Source organism: Prosopis cineraria, unplaced genomic scaffold (assembly GCF_029017545.1).
Source record: "Prosopis cineraria cultivar Desert tree isolate PC_DT_omini unplaced genomic scaffold, ASM2901754v1 PC200, whole genome shotgun sequence".
In the NCBI taxonomy this organism is placed as follows: domain Eukaryota; kingdom Viridiplantae; phylum Streptophyta; class Magnoliopsida; order Fabales; family Fabaceae; genus Prosopis; species Prosopis cineraria.
The window spans coordinates 22,749-41,973 of record NW_026555527.1 but is presented as its reverse complement, the minus strand read 5'-3'; the positions used below and the strand labels follow the sequence as shown (position 1 = coordinate 41,973).

Sequence of the window (19,225 nt, the reverse complement as noted above, 5' to 3'; positions counted from 1 at the left end):
AAAAAATGTATAAACTATTTTTAAAATAAAATTATATAATATTTAAAAATAATATATTTTAATAACAATAAAAGTCATCAGGTCGGAATGGATTTCAAGTTCTATGCTTTTCCTTTCGTTCTTTTCTCATTTTCTGTTTCTTTTTTCTTTGCTGAAATATATAATTTTTTTTTTCACTTTCAAGTGATGAAAATTTTAAGGAATTAGAAAATTACCTTTTATTTTTTGTCACCTTCAAAAGTATTTGCCTTTTCTTCTTCTGCTATTGCTCCCTCTCTCAAATTTCATCCCTGCGAGTAAATTATAAATCATTTTTTTTTCATGAACAGAAGTATGTTTTTATTGAGATTTTGATTCATAGCATTTTTCAGTTTTGTAGGTTGGAATCAGAAAAATAAAAAAAAAAAAGAGAACAATACATATTTTCATGTGAAAATTTTGACCGTGCTTTCATGGGACCCGTGGTTTAAATTAAATTTGGACTGTCTGTGTATCTATTAAAAATAAGGAATAAATTACCCACAGTTGGGTCCAGTAATAAAAAGCATTAATCCTCCACAGGTTTAAATTCTCATTATATTTAATGCCCAGTTATGCTTTGAATATAATTGATTTCAATGAAAAAATGCTTATGAGTAATTTTTTTTAAAAAAAAGAATAAATTGTATAGTATTTTCTTGAAAAATATACTCAAGCTTCTCTCAAACAATAGAGAGAAAAAAAAATACCTCCGATTCTGCTCTTCATAGGGATCTATTCCAGTTTGCTGATATTGGTCTTGTTGACTCTTCTCGGATTCATCTCAAATGCAAGCTTCCTCTGTTTTGCTACAACGAAACAGACCGCTGGTTTCGCAGGGTTTCTGCCAAAAAAATCTCGCAGGGTTCCATGAAACTACCGAGGACCTTTAAAGATTTGCAGCAGCTTAGAGTCTTTAGAGGTCCAAAATGATGTGTTGCTTTGTTGTTTTCTTTTTCCTTCTCATAGTGTCTTCTGTATGGTCTTGGGTTATGTCATTTCTCATCATGCAATGTTTCCACAACTGCCATGGCTGCTTGAGTTCAAGCTATGGCACTCAAAATCCTACGGGAGGCAAACTTATAATTCAATACTTAGTTATCGTTTCATTTTCTTACTCGCCAAGCTTCAAACTGATGATGAACTAGTTTTCAAACTAATTCCACAAGAAATTTATGCGAGTGTTTCTTTTCAGCATCTGCATGTTCAGATAATGTATGGCTTGGGCCTTTTGGTCTTTATCTTCTTGAGTTATTTCTCGAGTCTTTTTGTTTCTGCTGGTAGTTTTTGTTCTGTTGAGTCTGTATGTCTAGTTTTCGTTTTTGTCGAGTTTGTTCGCAGCTTTTGTTGTTTCTCCTTCCGTTTTGTTTGGGCCTCTAAGAGTCGTTCCTGCGTTGTAATCTTTTTATGTTTTAATAATAACTGTCTTTATTCCAAAAAAAAAAAAAAAAAAAGAGGAGAGATATAATTTAACAAAATTCCAACGATTTGATTCATCAATTTTTCATGCTGGGAACATATTTAGATATATCTTGATTAATAACAAAAGTCATCATGTTAAAATAGATTTCAAGTTGCATCCTTTCCTGCTTTTCTCATTTTCTGTTTCTTTTTTCTTTGCTGAAATAAACATCCAATTCTTTACTACTTTCAAGTGACAAAAATTCTTAGGAATTAGAAAATTACCTTTCAATTTCACTTTAAAAAATGGAATGATCACTGGGGGCAGCGAGGGGGGAAAGGCGGAGACTTTGGAGAGGAGCAGAGTCAAATCAAGGTCTTCGTCAATGTCGTCTTGTGAATTTGCTAAGCTGGCCTCCATCACATTGGGTCGGTCAAGTAAGTAGCAGCGGCCCTTCGAAGCCACTTTCACCGCACATTGGCCGCCTTGCCTTCCTTTTCTTCGCCTGCTATATCACTTCCTCTCTCAAATTTCTTCTCTGTAAAATCATCCATGGCTCTTGAAGCATTTGGTGGTTCTATTCTCTCTTCTTTCCTCCAGGTGGCTCTTCAAAGGCTGGCTTCCCGTGAAGTGCTTGACTTCTTCCGAGGCAGGAAACTAGACGAGACGTTGCTGAACAAGTTGAACATCTGTTTGTTATCCATGAATGCATTGATTGATGATGCAGAGCAAAAGGAGATCACCAATCCAAATGTGAAAGCTTGGCTTGATATGGTCAAAGATGCTGTTCATGATGCTGAGGATGCCCTTGATGAGATCGACTACGAAGAGACGAAGCGCGTGGTGGAAGCTAAATCACAATCTGGTTCTGTCATACGCGAGGTACGAAACTTTTTCACTGGTTCTGCTAGTTCATTTGACAAGGAAATTGAATCAAGGATCAAACAAGTCCTTCACAACTTAGAATATCTTAAAAGTCAGATGGATATCCTAGGATTGAAAGAAGGAGGAGGTGCCGGTGTAGGATCAATGAGAAAGGTTCCAACAACTTGCTTGGTGGATGAAGCTAGAATTTATGGTAGAAATGAAGACAAAAATGAGATCATTGATGGCTGGTTGCTATCACAACAATATAATAGCAGTCAGCTTTCTATCTTTTCCATAGTGGGTATGGGAGGGTTGGGTAAAACCACTCTTGCTCAATGTATTTACAATGATGTGAGGGTGCAAGATCGATTTGAGCTCAAAGCATGGGTGTGTGTTTCTGATGACTTTGATGTCACAAGGGTGACTAGAGCAATTATTGAGGCAATAAGTTTCTGTAATGATAATAGTGAAAGTTTAAATGTACTACAAAATAAATTAAAAGGAATGTTGACTGGAAAGAGATTCTTTCTTGTTTTAGATGATCTTTGGAATGAAGAATTTAATGAATGGGAGGCCTTACAAACCCCTTTTAAATTTGGGGCTTCTGGAAGCAAAATTTTAGTAACCACCCGTACTAACAAAGTTGCTTCAACTATGCGCTCAACTAAAATATATTCACTGAAGTGTTTAAAAGAAGAAGATAGTTGGTTGTTGTTCAAAGAATATGCTCTGTCCAATGGAGATGCTCATTTTTCAAATGTTGATATTGAGGCAATTGGTAGAGAAATTATTAAAAAATGCAATGGGTTGCCTTTAGCGTTAAAGACAATTGGGAGCTTACTGCACACAAGGTCATCTATTGAGGAATGGAATGACATTTTGAGAAGTGAAATATGGGAAGAGGGTAAAGATATTATTCCCCCAGCTTTAAGATTGAGCTATCGTCACCTTCCTTCTCTTCTCAAGAGATGCTTTGCTTATTGTTTAATATTTCCCAAAGATCATGAATTTAGTAAAGAACATCTTGTTGAGCTGTGGATGGCTGAGAATTTTTTCACGAGACAACAAAAAAAAGACTTAAAGGATGTAGGAGATCAGCTGTTTCATGATCTTTTATCGAGATCATTTTTTCAAAAAGCAAGTGGAGATAAAACGTGCTATGTCATGCATGATCTTATTAATGATCTGGCAAAGAATGTTTCTGGAGAATTTTGTTTGAGGTTGCAGGATGCAAAAGCACAAAACGTCTTGAAAGTTACCCGCCACTTTTCATATATTAGAGAGCGTTGGGGTGATTCTACTGGAAAATTTGAAATTATATGCAATGCAGAGAAATTGCGCACTTTCATGCATGATTCGCGGCATGATCCCTTTTTGTTTGTGTCCAACAATATGATAAAAGATTTGTTGCTCAAATTTAGGTGCTTGCGTGTCTTAAATTTGTCAGGATATAGCAACATCATTAAATTGCCCAAGTCTATCGGCAAGCTTAAGCATCTACGTTATTTGGATCTTTCGAAAACCGGTATAAAAAGACTACCCGATTCAATATGCTCACTTTATAACTTGCAAACGCTGAAGTTGGGGTTTTGTGAGGGTTTGGAAGAATTGCCCAATGACTTGCACAAACTCATAAATTTGCGGCATCTTGATTTTCGTGAAACTACGGTGAAAAACATGCCGAAGAGAATGGGGGAGTTAAGAAATCTTCAAGTTTTATCATCATTTGTTGTGGGCGAATGTGAAGAGACGGACATCAAGCAATTAAGCGATCTTGATCTTGGAGGAGCATTGTCTATTTTAAATTTGCAAAATGCACTAGATCCTGAGGAATGCTTAACTGCCAATTTAAGAAATAAAAGACAGCTTGAGGAGTTAGCATTGGGTTGGAGCATGAAGAATGAAGAATCTCACCAAGAAAGGGATGTGCTGGAGAATCTCCAACCTCCCCAAAACTTGAAAAATCTATCAATTAGCAACTTTGAAGGTCCCAATTTTCCAAATTGGTTAACAGATAATACATTATCATATGTGGTGTCGATAGAGTTGATAAATTGCAAATATTGTTTATCCTTGCCATCACTGGGTCTATTGTCAACTCTCAAGTCACTCTCAATCATAGGTCTCGATAGTGTTGTGGTTGTTGGTCCTGAATTTTATGGGAATAATTCTTGTAAAACTTCATTTGCGTCTCTCGAGATCCTAAGATTTAAGGGAATGAAGGGATGGGAGGAGTGGAATTGTGAAGATGTAGATGGTGCTTTCCCATGTCTGCGTGAGTTTTCTTTAATAAGATGTCCCAAGTTGAAGGAGCAGCGCATTCCAGCACTGCTACCTTCTTTAATGAAGCTAGTCATCGTCGATTGCGAGCAGCTTGTGGATTCACTTTTGCGGGCTCCATCTGTTCATGAATTGGTACTACAAAGCTGTGGAAAGGTGCAATTGGAATGCCTTCCATCAACTCTAAAAGATCTTGCCATCAGGGAACCCTTCACAGAATGCTTTTCGGTTGAAACGTTTGAGAATATGGTTGCCCATACTTGCCTTGAAAGATTGATCACTTTAAATTTCGCTTCTCTGGGATTCCCATTGCCGCATGGTCATAATTTCCTTCAAGGAATACGGATACATGGCTGTGACTCCCTAAGGACCTTCCCGCTTGATTTATTCCCCAATCTTCAGGTACTAGAATTAATGCAATGTGGTAATCTTGAAACATTATCTGTTGGTGAGGGGCACGATCATCATATGAATTCCCTTGTGTCTTTGAAACTAATCGAGTGCCATAAATTTGAATCATTTCCAAAAGGAGGATTTTCGGCCCCCAAATTGGTTGAATTTCGTGTTGAAAGACTAGAGAGTTTAAAATCACTTCCAGAGCGCATGCACATCCTCTTTCCGGCGTTGTGTTTTATAAGGATAGAGGGCTGTACGCAAGTGGAATCATTTTCTGAGGGTGGTTTGCCAAGAAATCTGCAGGGTCTTGAAATCAGGAGTAGCCAGAAACTGATGGCATCTCGAAAGGAGTGGGGCTTGCATAATCATACTTTCCTACAAGCGTTGGCCATTCAAGATGAAGAAGCTGAATGTCTTCCTGAACCAGACTTGTTGCCACCTACTCTTACCACAATTTATTTTTACGATTGTTCAAATCTTGCAACTTTGGATTATAAGGGTCTTCACCACTTATTGGCTTTGCGGGAATTGCATCTGTTTGGGTGTCCTAAACTCAAATGCTTCCCAAAGAAGGGTTTGCCAAGTTCCATTCATACTTTGTTCGTTTGGGGAAGTCCGAAGCTTAAAAAGCGGTGCCAAAAGAAAAAAGGCAGAGAGTGGTCAAACATTGCTCACATCCCCCAAATTGCCTTCGATGGTGATGTACTAAGTTGAACTGCCCAATCACAAGGGCCTTCAACATCAAATTTGATGGCCTCTCATCAGGTACCAAGTTAGATTTTCTGCTTTTCCCTTTCTCCACTGCTCATCTCTTATGCACTCACATGCAACACCTTTTACAGAAATAAATAAACAAGGGAATAAAAGTAAAGCATCAAATCACAAGGGCCCTGGGTGTTGTTGTCCTTGGGAATCATGCCCTAGAGAAGAACCTCGTTGAAATATGGTTTGCTACAAATAATAATGAGTTGTATTATTTACAGTATTGTTTTTTTATAAATTTTACATTTTGCATTAAAGATACTTAATTGGAGTATAATTTCTATCTTGTGAATATTATTCTAATTTGAGAAATATGGTTTAATTTGTGTTTGGCCGCTGATTCTTGTCTTTTTTATTTATTATCCTTCCATGCATGTATTAATTCCGTAAGGATCCATATAATTTGTCATGTTTAAATACACATGATGTCATGTATTTACCAAATTTAGCATGTAGGAGATGCTATAGAATATGTATTCACAAGTCTTTAGTTGAAATCTTCGACAGCTGTCAGCTTTGAAGAGAAACATTTATGCATGACACTGTGAAGAGAAGGAGCAGCTGACGACCCATTTTCTTCAGACACAACATTAGTCACCTTTCTTTCCATTGACAAGCTCTCATAAATGGTCCAGTGAACAAACGAACTCTTTTGATATTATTCTTGGATTTGTGAACACAGAGACTCCGATGTTTTGCAAAGGAAGGTCTGCTTATTCCCAATTGTTCTCTTCACATTTCAGGGCTTCAGGCTATAATCTTTGGTTCATTGATCAAGAAGACATGGTAGCATAGGGGAAGGAATCCCATTCCTTGCTTACTGATAGATAGTGATTGGAGTCACAAATCATTAATGAGATGATCACCGACTCTAATTGCTTAACAACGTTTCTGGTACTTTCTCTGGCATAGGAATTTCAAATCCAAAACTTTGTGCATTACGTATTTGAATATTGCTTTTTTGGTTCTTGATGCTTCAATTTACCATGTCATTTTTGATAATTTGGATTATCACCTGTATAGAAATACAGGGGAATTCCCAGCTTAAAGGTGATTTCTCTTCTCTTACCTGAATTTCCATTTTTGCATATAGTACCATGTGTTGATTCATAATAATTTTGAATCCAAAAACATGTGGGCTGAAGACACATGACATACATTTTTGTTGAGCAAAGCCAGATTGCAATCTAGTTTTCTCTACTTTGGTTAAAATGTGTTAATATTTGATCCTGGTTTAGGAGATGTCAACTGAGTTTATGTTTTATTCTTATGCACTTTAAAAAGCCCACTTAGCTTCAGTTCATACTGTACCAAAAGCGCAAGAGACAAATGCAAAATAACAAAATATCTAACAAGTAATATTTTTGCAATAGGTCTATATTTATTGGTAAAATCTCAAAACCAAAGAATGTGCTCTGAAGAAAGAAAGATTTATGTCTAAAGGGTGGAAACCACAAGCCAACGATGAAACTACACTGCCTGGTTATGAAACTCAAAAGAAGGCCGTTGCAGCATGGCAAGAATGCAAAAGGTGGAAGCCAAGATCCAAAGCCATGAATGGTCTCAAAATATGAACACTAGAAGGTGAGAGAATTCATAGTTCTTCAACAACTGCATTATTCAATGACAATGCAAAATCTGCCCTTCTCTCACTTATTTCTCTCTCTCCTCTTCTGCACTAGTTTTGTTAAAAAATTGGTTTAATTTCCCCTCAACTTCTATACCTATCAAAGTTATGATCTGTTAAAGGATTGTGCCTATTTTGGGTTTGGGCTCATTTTTATAGCACGCTTGATGCTAACAAATCTTGTTCTTTCTATATAGCATGCATGACGCACGTAAGAATTACAGTGTGCTTGCTTGCTCGCTTTTCAAGGTTCTCCTTTGCAAGATTTTCTAGTGAATACACACACGCACACATTACATGATAATAAGTCATCATACAGATATGCTTATAAATCCTTTTCGAAGAAAAATGATAAAATCCCAAAGCCATGTCATTTGTTTTTGTGTCGAAGGTTTTGCTATACAAGCCACAGTAGCTTTTGATGCAGAAGAATTTATCCTTGTAGTCTTGTGTACATATAAATTCAACATGCTTGTCTTTCAATCTGGAAATTCTAATTGGGTTATTTATTCAAGAGATGGAACTTCTTGGAAGGTCTCAGATAAGGTGGCTTTTCACAATATTGTGTATATTATTTTAGTTGTCATGTATTCTCTGGCATGTAATCTTTTTTGCAGCAGGTCCATATATTTCTCTGCAAAAACAACACCAGAGGAGTTGGGGCAGAACATGAGTGCAGACCTAGTGTGCTCTAAAGGAAAATAGATTTCTGCTTAAAGCGAGGGATCCTAGACTCCAAATAGTCTTGTATGTGGATGGAATTAAATTCCAAAATTGATTTGAAAGAAAATGAAATCTTGTTTTTAAGTGAGAGTAAGCCACTCCATTGGACTGCCTAGCTATGAAATCCCATCAAGCATTGAAGATCAAGATAACAAAGTGCATTCAGGGCTGTTAAAATCCATCTTCTTACTGAATCTTGACAATCACAGAGATTGTGCTATTCTTGTACTGTCGTTCATTGGATACACTCATTTAGTGGTTAAACTTGTGAATAAGTCTTGTGAGCATCAACGTCCTTTCATTTTGTCTTTTGTTTTTCAAAAAAGAAAAAAGAGAAGAAGAAGAAGAAGAAGAAGAAGAAGAAGAAGAAGAAGAAGAGGTTGTATAGAAGCCCATGGCCTCCATGTTGCAAGATATTTACTGGGTTCTCAGCCAAAAAATTTGCCTTAAGCTTCGGTTGTGGAGTGTAATGGTTAGTTAATTTGTTGTACACGTGAATAATGGGTTAGTGTGCTTGAGTGCCTTCTTGATTGTATTTTGATTAATTACTCCTTTTTCAAAGTCTCTTTGTGCTTGAGATAATGTTAGATTCCAGTTTTGACTCTGAATGTTCTTACCTTACGTGCTTTTTAGCAGATTTATAGAGATTCAATAATTGTTTCCGGAGGGAAGGAAATGAAGCCATTATCATGATACAGTGACTTTAGCAAACTGATAAAAATAGTGATGGAGCTGCTTTCAATTCTTAATATATGTTGAGAAGGACTTTGTGTAAGAATCTTTTTATGAGGGTTGACATTATAGAGAAGTATGAAGAGGGGCAAACCTGACTGCTGCAAACATTCTCTCAAAGGGTCACATACCATCAGAGTTATTCTTCGAGACACAATCTAGTTTTGTGCTACATCTCCAAAACCTGAACAAGCTTAACTCTGAAGCTCGTTCTTATCCATATTGTTTTGATCTTCCAATAAAAGAAGACCTTCAAAACAGAGTTTTCTTTCATATCTTATGTCGGCAGGTCTCACTTTCTTTCTTTTTTTTTTTTTAATTTCATTATAGAAATGCTCGAATTTTATCTAGTTGGATAGTCAAAATAAAAAATATATACATCATTTTTTTATTATCATTATGTTTCTTTTTTTATTTCATAAAAATGCTCGAATTTAATCTAGTCATTTTTTTGTTCTTATGTGTTTTATAATGCCAATTTGCATCCTGTTTAATTATATTGTGCAAAATTAGAGCAAGGGGAGAAATGCCAAATTGCAATGCATATACATGTACGTACACATATTTTTTTTTTCTTGAGGTATTTTTAAAATTACATTTCTAGATAGACTTAACTAATTTTTTGCTTTTTGAAATGAACTTTTAAAAATATCTTAACAGATCTAAGAAATTATTTGTTAAAATAGTTTTTAAAAGTTATAACCGAACATACATTTAGTTTTTCATATATTGTAACAAGTAATCGTTTTGGAATAGGTTCATTATGATTATATTCATACCTTACTACTACCAAATGTAATCAATTCATTATCAGAGGAAATATGAAATCAAGAAATAGGTAGAAATCTCATATTTTTCACGTCCACATAAGTCATCAACGAGAGGCATAAACTATAATTGCTGTGAATCAAACAAATCACTTGCTGAGTCCAAAGTCTTAATAATTCAACTTCATTATAATAATAATAACTTCTCACCTGATAACATTTTTACTTTGGTTCTTATTATTTTAACTTTTTATTTTTCCAGTTATTCATGACATATGCTTGCACGCTGACATGCAGGCTTTGGTTTTATCTTTCCAATAATAATTTTTATTCAAACAATCACAACTTTATTTTATAAATTATAAAAATTAAATAAAAGATTATAACTTTTTAAGTGAAATTTTTTTATAATTAATAAACAAGTTTTAAAAATAATCAGTCTCAATTATAACTTTTATTATAAATAATCATAATTTTGATTATATAAATAGTAAAAATTGAATAAGAAATTATAACTTTATATATGAAATTTCTTTTATTATTAAAATTTAAGTTCTGATATAACCCAAAAAAAAGTTTAAGTTGCAAAAATAACCAATCACAACTTTATTTACGTAATTATAATTTTTATTACATGAATAGTAAAAGTTAGATAAAAAATTACAACTTTTCACATGAAATTTTTTTTTCTTATTGAAGTTCAAGTTTTTAAAATAATCAGTTATAACTTTTGTTTGAACAATCATAAGTTTTATTATGTAAATCACAAAAATTAAACAAGAAATCAATTCTTTCCACATGAACACGTTATTTTTTATTTTAAATAGAGGACAATTTTTTTATTTAATTTAAAATTATTAATGTAAAAAAGATATTCCTTCCATCCTAAATTATAAGACACTTTTAGATAAAATCTCATATATTAATAAATCTCATTAAATACATTTAACAACCTTATTTTTAAAAAATAAAAATATGAACTTTAAAAAATACTCATAATTTAATATATTGAAAAGAAAAGGGATAGAAATTAATTATAGAGAGAGAAAGGATAATATTAAAATTGATATATTTAATGAAACCTTAATCTATTCAAGTGTCTTATATTTTAAGACGGAGAAATTCCTTTAAAAGTGTTTTATAAGGTGAGACAGAGGGGTTACCTAAAAATTTTAGAAAAATTATAACAGAGATTTGACTGTGATTTATATATTTTTGTAAAATTTTATTATCATTTTTTTCCTATTATTCATAGCATATACCTGTACGCTGAAATGCAAAGGACAACTGTTTTTTTTTTTTTTTAACCAAAGAAAGGACAACTGTTCATGGACTTCAAAAATGCAAGCACAAAGCTCAACTTTCTATACTTTAAAGCTTCGTCAAGCGAACCAAACAAACTTGAAATATAATTTCAGCTTGTTTAGATAGGGTTTTGAATCGATTTTTTGGACCAAGATCAATCATTGAATGACAGCATAATTTCCTCGCAAATTGATTTTACCCCTCCAAATCGATTCTGCATCAGGCTACTCCCTCCTAGCTTTTAAAGATCGATTTTGTCCCACGAGTTGACGGATTTTGTCCCATCCCAAATATGCCCCTGCAGCCATTTCAAAATGAGCAATTAATGCCCTCTCTTTTACACGTTCATTCTCCATTTTTTACTCTATTTCTTCTTTTATAGTATTTATTTATAAATATGTTTGCTTTCAATGATTTTAATTATTCTTGCCTTGATCAAAATGTGTTTGAAAATTCTCACCATGTATTTTATTGTTATTCTATCATCCACTTTTCATCCGCATTTATTGTGTATTTTTCATTAACATATTAAATGGATCAATATTATATACTCTCTTTAATTTTATTTACAGAAATAAAATTATAAAATTATAAATAATTTAAATAAATTTAAATTTATATAATTAATCAAGTCTATGAGTTAAATATATATTTTATTTGTTAAATAAAGTTGAACAAATTTAATATTATATACAATTTTATTAATATTTTAATTTTCAAAAATAATGTCTTTTATGATAATTTATACATTTAAAATTAATTCTAACTAAAACATTCAAACATCTTTAATTATGTCAAATTAAATTTAAAAAAATAATATCCAAACATAATCACATTATAATATAATTAATTATAATTAAAATCAATTATATTTATTAATTTTTTATAATTAATTATACTCAATTAAAATTCAAACTCCCCGTTATGTAAATCAGAGAAATCCACTCGCTGCCTCACGAGCCCCGATAATTCAAACTTAATTAACAACTAGTAGTCGCCTAATCACGTGTTGGCATATTTTAAAGCATCTTTTTTTTTTTTTTGTTTTTATCAGCACTCTTCCTCAATATAACACATTTAACTAAATCATACTGTCGATAAATTAATTAATTATCACTAAAATTATATACTCTTTTAAAATTTATTCATATTAAATGGGATATTTTAATTAAAAAATTTTATTTATTACATCTATAATTAAAGATATTTTAAAAAATCTTATTAATTACATATTGAAAGAACTAAAATATCTTATAATTTTTAATATCTTATTTAAAAAAAATGTCTTTTATTTTGTAACCGAGAAAGTAGTTTTTTGCTTTTGAGATTTTGGTTCTTTCCCAATTTTCATTTCGGGGTCAAAATCAAAAAATACATATCCGGTTTGGTTATAGGTATCTTGGCTCATGAAAGGGTAATCGTGTCTCCATTTCTCTCTCATCTATGTCTGCTTGCTTGTAAGAGATATGGAATCGCATCTTTCAAGAATATGGATTACCATATTTTTAGAAATGAGGAAGCCTTTGAAAAATGAAAGAAATTATGTTACCCACCTTAAATTCAATATGTTTTTACAAAGATGTCCCTGTTAATCACACCACCTTTTTATTTTTAATTTTATTTGTATTTTCTCTTATAAAAATAATATAAATAAATTTTAAGGCCATGTTTGGTATGATGGAAGAGTTTTTAATGGAATCGGAATCGGAATCGGAATCGGAATTGGAATAGAATTAGATTTAAAAGTGTGTTTGGTATAATGATCGAATCCTGATATAATTTTAATAAAATATAAGTATTTAAAATAAGAAAAGACTAAAGTGTCCTTTTTAAAATTTAAAAAAATTATATTGGAGGAGAGAGAAGGGGCAAATTGGAGAAAAGGAACCATGAAATTGGATTCCATGATGCATATGATGGAATTGGATTCCATCAAATTTCCTTGAATCCTAATTCCAAAGAATCATAATTATTGCATACCAAACACACATGTTAACAGATTCCATGTCCAATTCCATTTCTTTCTCCATGATTCCAAACTACCAAACGGGGCCTAATTTCACATACTTAAATATTTTACCAAACAAATTTATAATCATGATTATTTCGTTCCTTTCCATTCTTCATCATTTCATTCTTTTCCATTACCTTCTTTTTCAGAAACCAAACGTGACCATACTCTATTTACATATGAAAAATTCGCACTATATATAATTTATATATATGTGCGCGCGCGCGCGCCAATGGTTACTTTCATTAAAATTCAAAACAGTGCAAGACTTTCATTACAAACAAAGCAAAAGTGCAAAACAGATCAAGATAACATTTAGCCAATGCCATCACCTGGTGCCTCAGCATCCAAACCTAGAGAAGAGAGTCCTCACCTCACTATATTAAGTTTCTAGTTTTCTTGACAGAATAAATTACATACACTAACGAATTTTTTTAATCTTGAAGTTAACATATCTTTAAAATTACACAACTGTTTATTTTGAAAAAGTACTAAACATATATTTAAAATAAAGAACAAAAAACATGATCCATTCTTGAATTTATTTTTATAATTTAAACAAAATTTCAACAATTTGTATAATTTAATTTTTATTTCGAACAAATTCAAATATATTTGGAAAATATAAAAAATCTGCATAATTTAAGTAAAAGAAAGATTGAATATAAAAATAGATATAATCTTAAAAAAGAATAACAATCGTGATGTTGGATTGGATTTCGATTTCCAACCTGCGCTCCTTTTCTCGCTAAAATTCTTAATGAGAACTATTCTTATTATTACTTATTAGCAATTAAGTGAATTTTTGAACACGTATAATTTAGTGAATAAGTTATATTATCTGGTGAAAATTAGGACATTTTTTTTAGATAAATTTTCTTATACCTGGAAAGATAAAAAGCTGCATATCCTATAAGCAAAAAAAATGTACAAACTATTTTTTATTTTAAATAAAAATTTGAAGATAATTTCTGTATGATAGTAAGAACCTAGCTAAATCAACTGCAATGAATGTTTTGTACAAGAGACATTATGAATTTATAAGAAGCAAATGAGGGGGGGCGTGACATAAATATCGAATGTAACATTTTACTAATTTTTACATTGACAAATTGCACGTAATATATTGCCTTGGCTAAATATTTGGCAGGGCAATTTAGTATTAGTGATTACTTTGACAAATAGCATTACATTTGTGCCTAAGCATGTTTGGGTGTATGAAAACAGCTTTGGCATCAGAATTTTTTGGAGCGTCGCGCAGAGAAGAAAATGCAAGTTTTGACAAGAATAAAAATCAATTCACGGAGGAAGAGGAGATGCTAGTTTTAACAAGATCACAATAGTCATGCTGTTGGAATGGAGTTTCCTTCATTCTTTTGTCATTTTCAGTTTCGTTTTTCTTTGCTAGAATATTCAATTCTTTTCTCACTTTCAAGTGATGAAAATTCGTAGGATCTAGAAAATCAGCTTTTATTGTCACTAAAAAAAATGAAAAGATCATCGGGGCAGCAAGTGGGAGGAGGCGACAGACGCCATTTTGGAAGTGGAGCAGAATCAAATAAAAGTCTCTGTCTCGTCGTGAATTTGCTAGCTGGGCATTCATCGCATTTGGTCAGTCACGTAACATATCTATGAAGCCCCCTTTACCACGCATTGGCCGCCTTGCCTTCCTTTTCTTCGTCTGCTGTATCACTTCCTCTCTCAAATTTCTTCTCTGCAAAATCATCCATGGCTCTTGAAGCAGTTGGTGGTGCTATTCTCTCTTCTTTCCTCCAAGTGGCTTTTGAAAGGCTGGCTTCCCGTGAAGTGCTTGACTTCTTCCAAGGCAGGAGACTGGACCAGACGTTGCTGAACAAGTTGAAGATCTGTATGTTATCCCTCGATGCTGTGATTGACGATGCAGAGCAAAAGGAGATCACCAATACAAATGTGAAAGCTTGGCTTGATATGGTCAAAGATGCTGTTTATGATGCTGAGGATGCCCTTGATGAGATCGACTACGAAAAAAAAAGCGTGCGGTGGAAGCTAAATCACAATCTGGTCCTGTGACACGCAAGGTACGAAACTTCTTATCTGGTTCTGCTAGTTTATTTGACAAGCAAATCGAATCAAGGATCAAACAAGTCCTTCACACCCTAGAATATCTTGAAAGTAAAAAGGATATACTAAGATTGAAAGAAGCCGGAGGTGCAAGTGTTGGACCAGTGAGAAAGGTTCCGACAACTTCTTTGGTGGATGAAACGAGAATTTATGGTAGAAATGAAGATAAAGAAGCGATCATTCATGAGTGGTTGCTATCAGAAAATGACAATAGCAATCAGTTATCCATCCTTTCCATAGTGGGTATGGGAGGGTTAGGTAAGACCACTCTTGCGCAGTATGTTTACAATGATGTGAGGGTGCAAGATGGATTTAAGCTCAAAGCATGGGTATGCGTTTCAGATGACTTTGATGTTACAAGGGTGACTAGAGCCATTATTGAGGCCATTACTTTGTCTAATGATGATAGTAAAGATCTAAATGTACTACAAAATAAATTGAAGGAGATGTAAACAGGAAAGAAATTCTTTCTTGTTTTGGACGACCTTTGGAATGAAAAATTTATTGAATGGGAGGCCTTACAAACTCCTTTCAAATTTGGGGCTTCTGGAAGCAAAATTTTAATAACCACCCGTAGTGACATTGTTTCTTCAACTGTGCGCTCAACTAAAACACATTCATTGATATATTTAAAAGAAGAAGATAGTTGGTTGTTGTTCAAAGAATATGCTCTGTCCAATGGAGATGCTCATTTTTCAAATGTTGATATTGAAGCGATTGGCAGAGAAATTATTAAAAAATGCAAGGGGTTGCCTTTAGCGTTAAAGACAGTTGGGAGCTTACTGCACACAAAGTCATCTATTGAGGAATGGAATGACATTTTGAGAAGTGAAATATGGGAGGAGGGTAAAGACATTATTACCTTGGCTTTAAGATTGAGCAATCATCACCTTCCTTCTCTTCTCAAGAGATGCTTTGCTTATTGTTCCATATTTCCCAAAGATTATGAATTTAGCAAAGAGCATCTCATTGAGTTGTGGATGGCTGAGAATTTTTTTAGTGCACAACAAAGAAAAGATTTAAAGGTTGTTGGAGATCAATTGTTTCATGATCTTTTATCAAGATCATTTTTTCAACAGTCAAGTGGAGACAAAACGTGTTACGTCATGCATGATCTTGTTCATGATCTGGCAAAGAATGCTTCTCGAGACTTTTGTTTTAGGTTGCAAGAAGCTAAAGCACAAAACGCCTTGAAAGTTACCCGCCACTTTTCATATATTCAAGAGAATTTTGGTGATTCTGCTAGAAAATTTGAAATTATATGCAATGCAGAGAAATTGCGCACTTTCATGCATGATTCGCATAATCCTTTTTTGTTTGTGTCCAACAATATGATACAAGATTTGTTGCTCAAATTTAGGTGCTTGCGTGTCTTAACTTTGTCAACATCATTAAATTGCCCAAGTCTATCGGCAAGCTTAAGCATCTACATTATTTGGATCTTTTGAAAATCGGTATAAAAAGACTACCCGATTCAATATGCTCACTTTATAACTTGCAAACGCTGAAGTTGGGATTTTATGAGGATTTGGAAGAATTGCCCAATGACTTGCACAAACTCGTAAATTTGCGGCATCTTGATTTTCGTGAAACTAAGCTGAAAAATATGCCAAAGAGAATGGGGGAGCTAAGAAATCTTCAATTTTTATCATCATTTTTTGTGGGCGAATGTGAAGAGACGGACATCAAGCAATTAGGCGATCTTGATCTTGGAGGAGCATTGTCCATTTTAGATTTGCAAAATGCAACAGATTCCAAGGACTGTTTAGTTGCCAATTTGAAAAATAAAAGACACCTTGAGGAGTTAGCATTTGGGTGGAGCATGAAGAATGAAGAATCTCACAAAGAAAGTGACGTGCTCGAGAATCTCCAACCTCCCCAAAACTTAAAAAAGTTGTCAGTTAGCAACTTCAAAGGTCCCAATTTTTCAAATTGGTTAACAGATAATACATTATCATTTATAGTGTCGTTAGAGTTGATGGATTGTAAATATTGTTCATCCTTGCCATCATTGGGTCTGTTGTCAACTCTCAAGTCACTCTCAATTATAGGCCTTGATAGTGTTATGGCCATTGTTCCTGAATTTTATGGGAATAATTCTTGTATGACTCCATTTGTATCCCTTGAGATCCTTAGATTTGAGGAAATGAAGGGATGGGAGGAATGGAATTGTGAAGATGTACATGGTTCTTTCCCATGTCTGCAAGAGTTTTATTTAAAAGGATGTCCCAAGTTGAGAGGGCTGCACATTCTAGCACGACTTCCTTCTTTAACATCGCTAATCATCTCTAATTGCAAGCAGCTGGTGGCTTCACTTTTGCGGGCTCCATCCGTTCATGAATTGATGCTATTAAACTGTGGAAAGGTGCAATTGGAATGCCTTCCGTCAACTCTGAAAGTTCTCCGCATCGGGGAACCCTTCACAGAATGCTTTTCGGTTGAAATGTTTGAGAATACGGTTGCCCACACTTGCCTTGAAAACTTGGTAATTGCAGATTGCTCTTCTTTGGAATTCCCATTGCCGCATGGTCATAATTTCCTTCAAAGAATATCGATATACAACTGTGACTCCCTAAGGACCTCCCCTCTTGATTTATTCCCCACGCTTAAGGTATTAGAATTATCTGTTGGTGAGGGGCAAGATCATCATCTAACTTCCCTTCTGTCTTTGGAACTGATCGAGTGCCATAAATTTGAATCATTTCCGAAAGGAGGAATTTCTGCCCCCAAATTGGACTACTTTCACGTAGAAGGACTACAGAGTTTAAAATCACTTCCAAAGCGCATGCACATCCTCTTTCCAGCATTGAAGTTTCTACATATATATGACTGCCCACAAGTGGAATCATTTTCTGAGGGGGGTTTGCCAAGGAATGTGAAGCTTCTTATTGTCACGGAAAGCCAGAAACTGGTGGTGTCTCGAAGGGAGTGGGCCTTGCATAATCATACTTGCCTACAATATTTGCGCATTCAAGATGAAGAAGCCGAGTGTCTTCCCGAACCAGACTTATTGCCACCTACTCTTACTGAACTTGCTATGGAGAAGTGTTTCAATCTTAAAACCCTGGATCACAATGGTCTTCGCCACTTGTCAGCTTTGCGGGAATTACATCTGTTAGTGTGTCCTAAACTCAAATGCTACCCAAAGGAGGGTTTGCCCACTTCCATTCAAACTCTGTTTGTTTTGATGATCTGTCCAAAGCTTAAAAAGCGGTGCCAAAAGAAAAAAGGCAGAGAGTGGTCAAAGATTGCTCACATCCCCCTCATTACTTTTGATGACAGTGTACTCACTTGAACTGCTGAATCACAAGGGTCTTCAACATCAAATTGGGCAGCCTCATCAGGTACGAATTAACATTTTTTGCTTTCCCCTCTCTCCGCCGCTCACCTACTATGCACCCACATGCAACCAATTTTACAGGAAAAAAATAAATAAATAAGGGAATAAAAGCGAAGCATCTAACCTTGGAAAATGGAAATCGTGCCATAGAGAAGTGTCTTGTTGAAGAGGAGATAAGGGGAAATCATTGCCACGCGATCACTTTAATTTTAAAAATTCCCACACACAACACTTTTTTACTTTACATTTTATTTTTTAAATATATATAACTATTTTTGTGAATAAAATTTGAATTATTATAAAATATTCATCCATTTATGCAACTGCGTGGAATTTAAATAATTTGTTATATTATTTATAGTATTGTTTACTATAAAATTTATATTTTATATTAAAGATGCTTAACATGAATATAATTTCATCTTATGAATATTATTCTAACTTGAGAAATAATATGGTTTAATTTGTGTTCGGGAGCTGATTTTTGTTACCTTGTTTTCTAATTTCTATAATATCCTTTCATGCATGTATTAATTCGGCATAAGATCCATATAATTTGTCATGTTTTAAACACATTTGAATTTATATATTTACCAAATTTAGCATGCAAAGGATACTATAGAATATGTATTTACTAATCTTTAGTTGAAATCTTTGACAGTTGTCAACTTTGAAGAGAAACATTTACCGAGCCTGAACAACATTACACCTTTCTTTCCGTTGACAAACTCTCATAAATGGTGCAATGGACAGACAAATTCTTCTGATATTTATTCTTAGATGGTGAACACAGTCTGCACATTTGAGGTTATAATAGTTGGTTCATTGATCAAAAAGATATGGTTGCATAGGGGAAGAAATCACATTCCCTGCTTACTAATTGATAGTGATTGGA

At 33.9% G+C, this 19,225-nt stretch overlaps 2 protein-coding genes and 1 pseudogene across 8 annotated transcripts; all 3 read left to right on the top strand.

Annotated features, from left to right (window-relative positions):
* Positions 1 to 1,686: 1,686 nt before the first annotated feature.
* LOC129295844 (putative disease resistance protein At3g14460) lies at positions 1,687 to 8,998 on the top strand. 7 transcript variants are annotated; one of them, XM_054934427.1, is made up of 6 exons: positions 1,687 to 1,857; positions 1,986 to 5,728; positions 5,806 to 6,354; positions 6,469 to 7,309; positions 7,973 to 8,579; positions 8,712 to 8,998. In XM_054934427.1, the coding sequence occupies exons 1-2, from the start codon at positions 1,731 to 1,733 to the stop codon at positions 5,675 to 5,677; spliced, it is 3,819 nt and encodes a 1,272-aa protein (XP_054790402.1). In that variant the 5' UTR covers positions 1,687 to 1,730; the 3' UTR covers positions 5,678 to 5,728; positions 5,806 to 6,354; positions 6,469 to 7,309; positions 7,973 to 8,579; positions 8,712 to 8,998. The 7 variants fall into 7 exon arrangements, with proteins under 7 accessions (XP_054790402.1, XP_054790404.1, XP_054790401.1 ...); XM_054934429.1 differs by lacking the exon at positions 8,712 to 8,998 and having other exon boundaries at positions 6,469 to 6,619; positions 7,099 to 7,309; positions 7,973 to 8,679; XM_054934426.1 differs by lacking the exon at positions 8,712 to 8,998 and having other exon boundaries at positions 6,233 to 6,354; positions 7,973 to 8,679.
* Positions 8,999 to 15,233: 6,235 nt separating this feature from the next.
* On the top strand, positions 15,234 to 18,334 carry LOC129295841 (putative disease resistance protein RGA3; annotated as a pseudogene).
* Positions 16,609 to 18,285, top strand: LOC129295843 (putative disease resistance protein At3g14460). Its single transcript, XM_054934424.1, has one exon. The coding sequence runs from the start codon at positions 16,609 to 16,611 to the stop codon at positions 18,283 to 18,285; it is 1,677 nt and encodes a 558-aa protein (XP_054790399.1).
* Positions 18,335 to 19,225: the final 891 nt, after the last annotated feature.

Bases quoted from the DNA above. Each gene is read 5' to 3' on its own strand.
- LOC129295844 (XM_054934427.1), top strand. From the start codon at position 1,731: ATGATCACTGGGGGCAGCGAGGGGGGAAAGGCGGAGACTTTGGAGAGG. The intron at 1,858-1,985 runs GTAAGTAGCAGC...TGGCTCTTGAAG, and splicing joins CATCACATTGGGTCGGTCAA to CATTTGGTGGTTCTATTCTC.
- LOC129295843 (XM_054934424.1), top strand. From the start codon at position 16,609: ATGGGGGAGCTAAGAAATCTTCAATTTTTATCATCATTTTTTGTGGGC.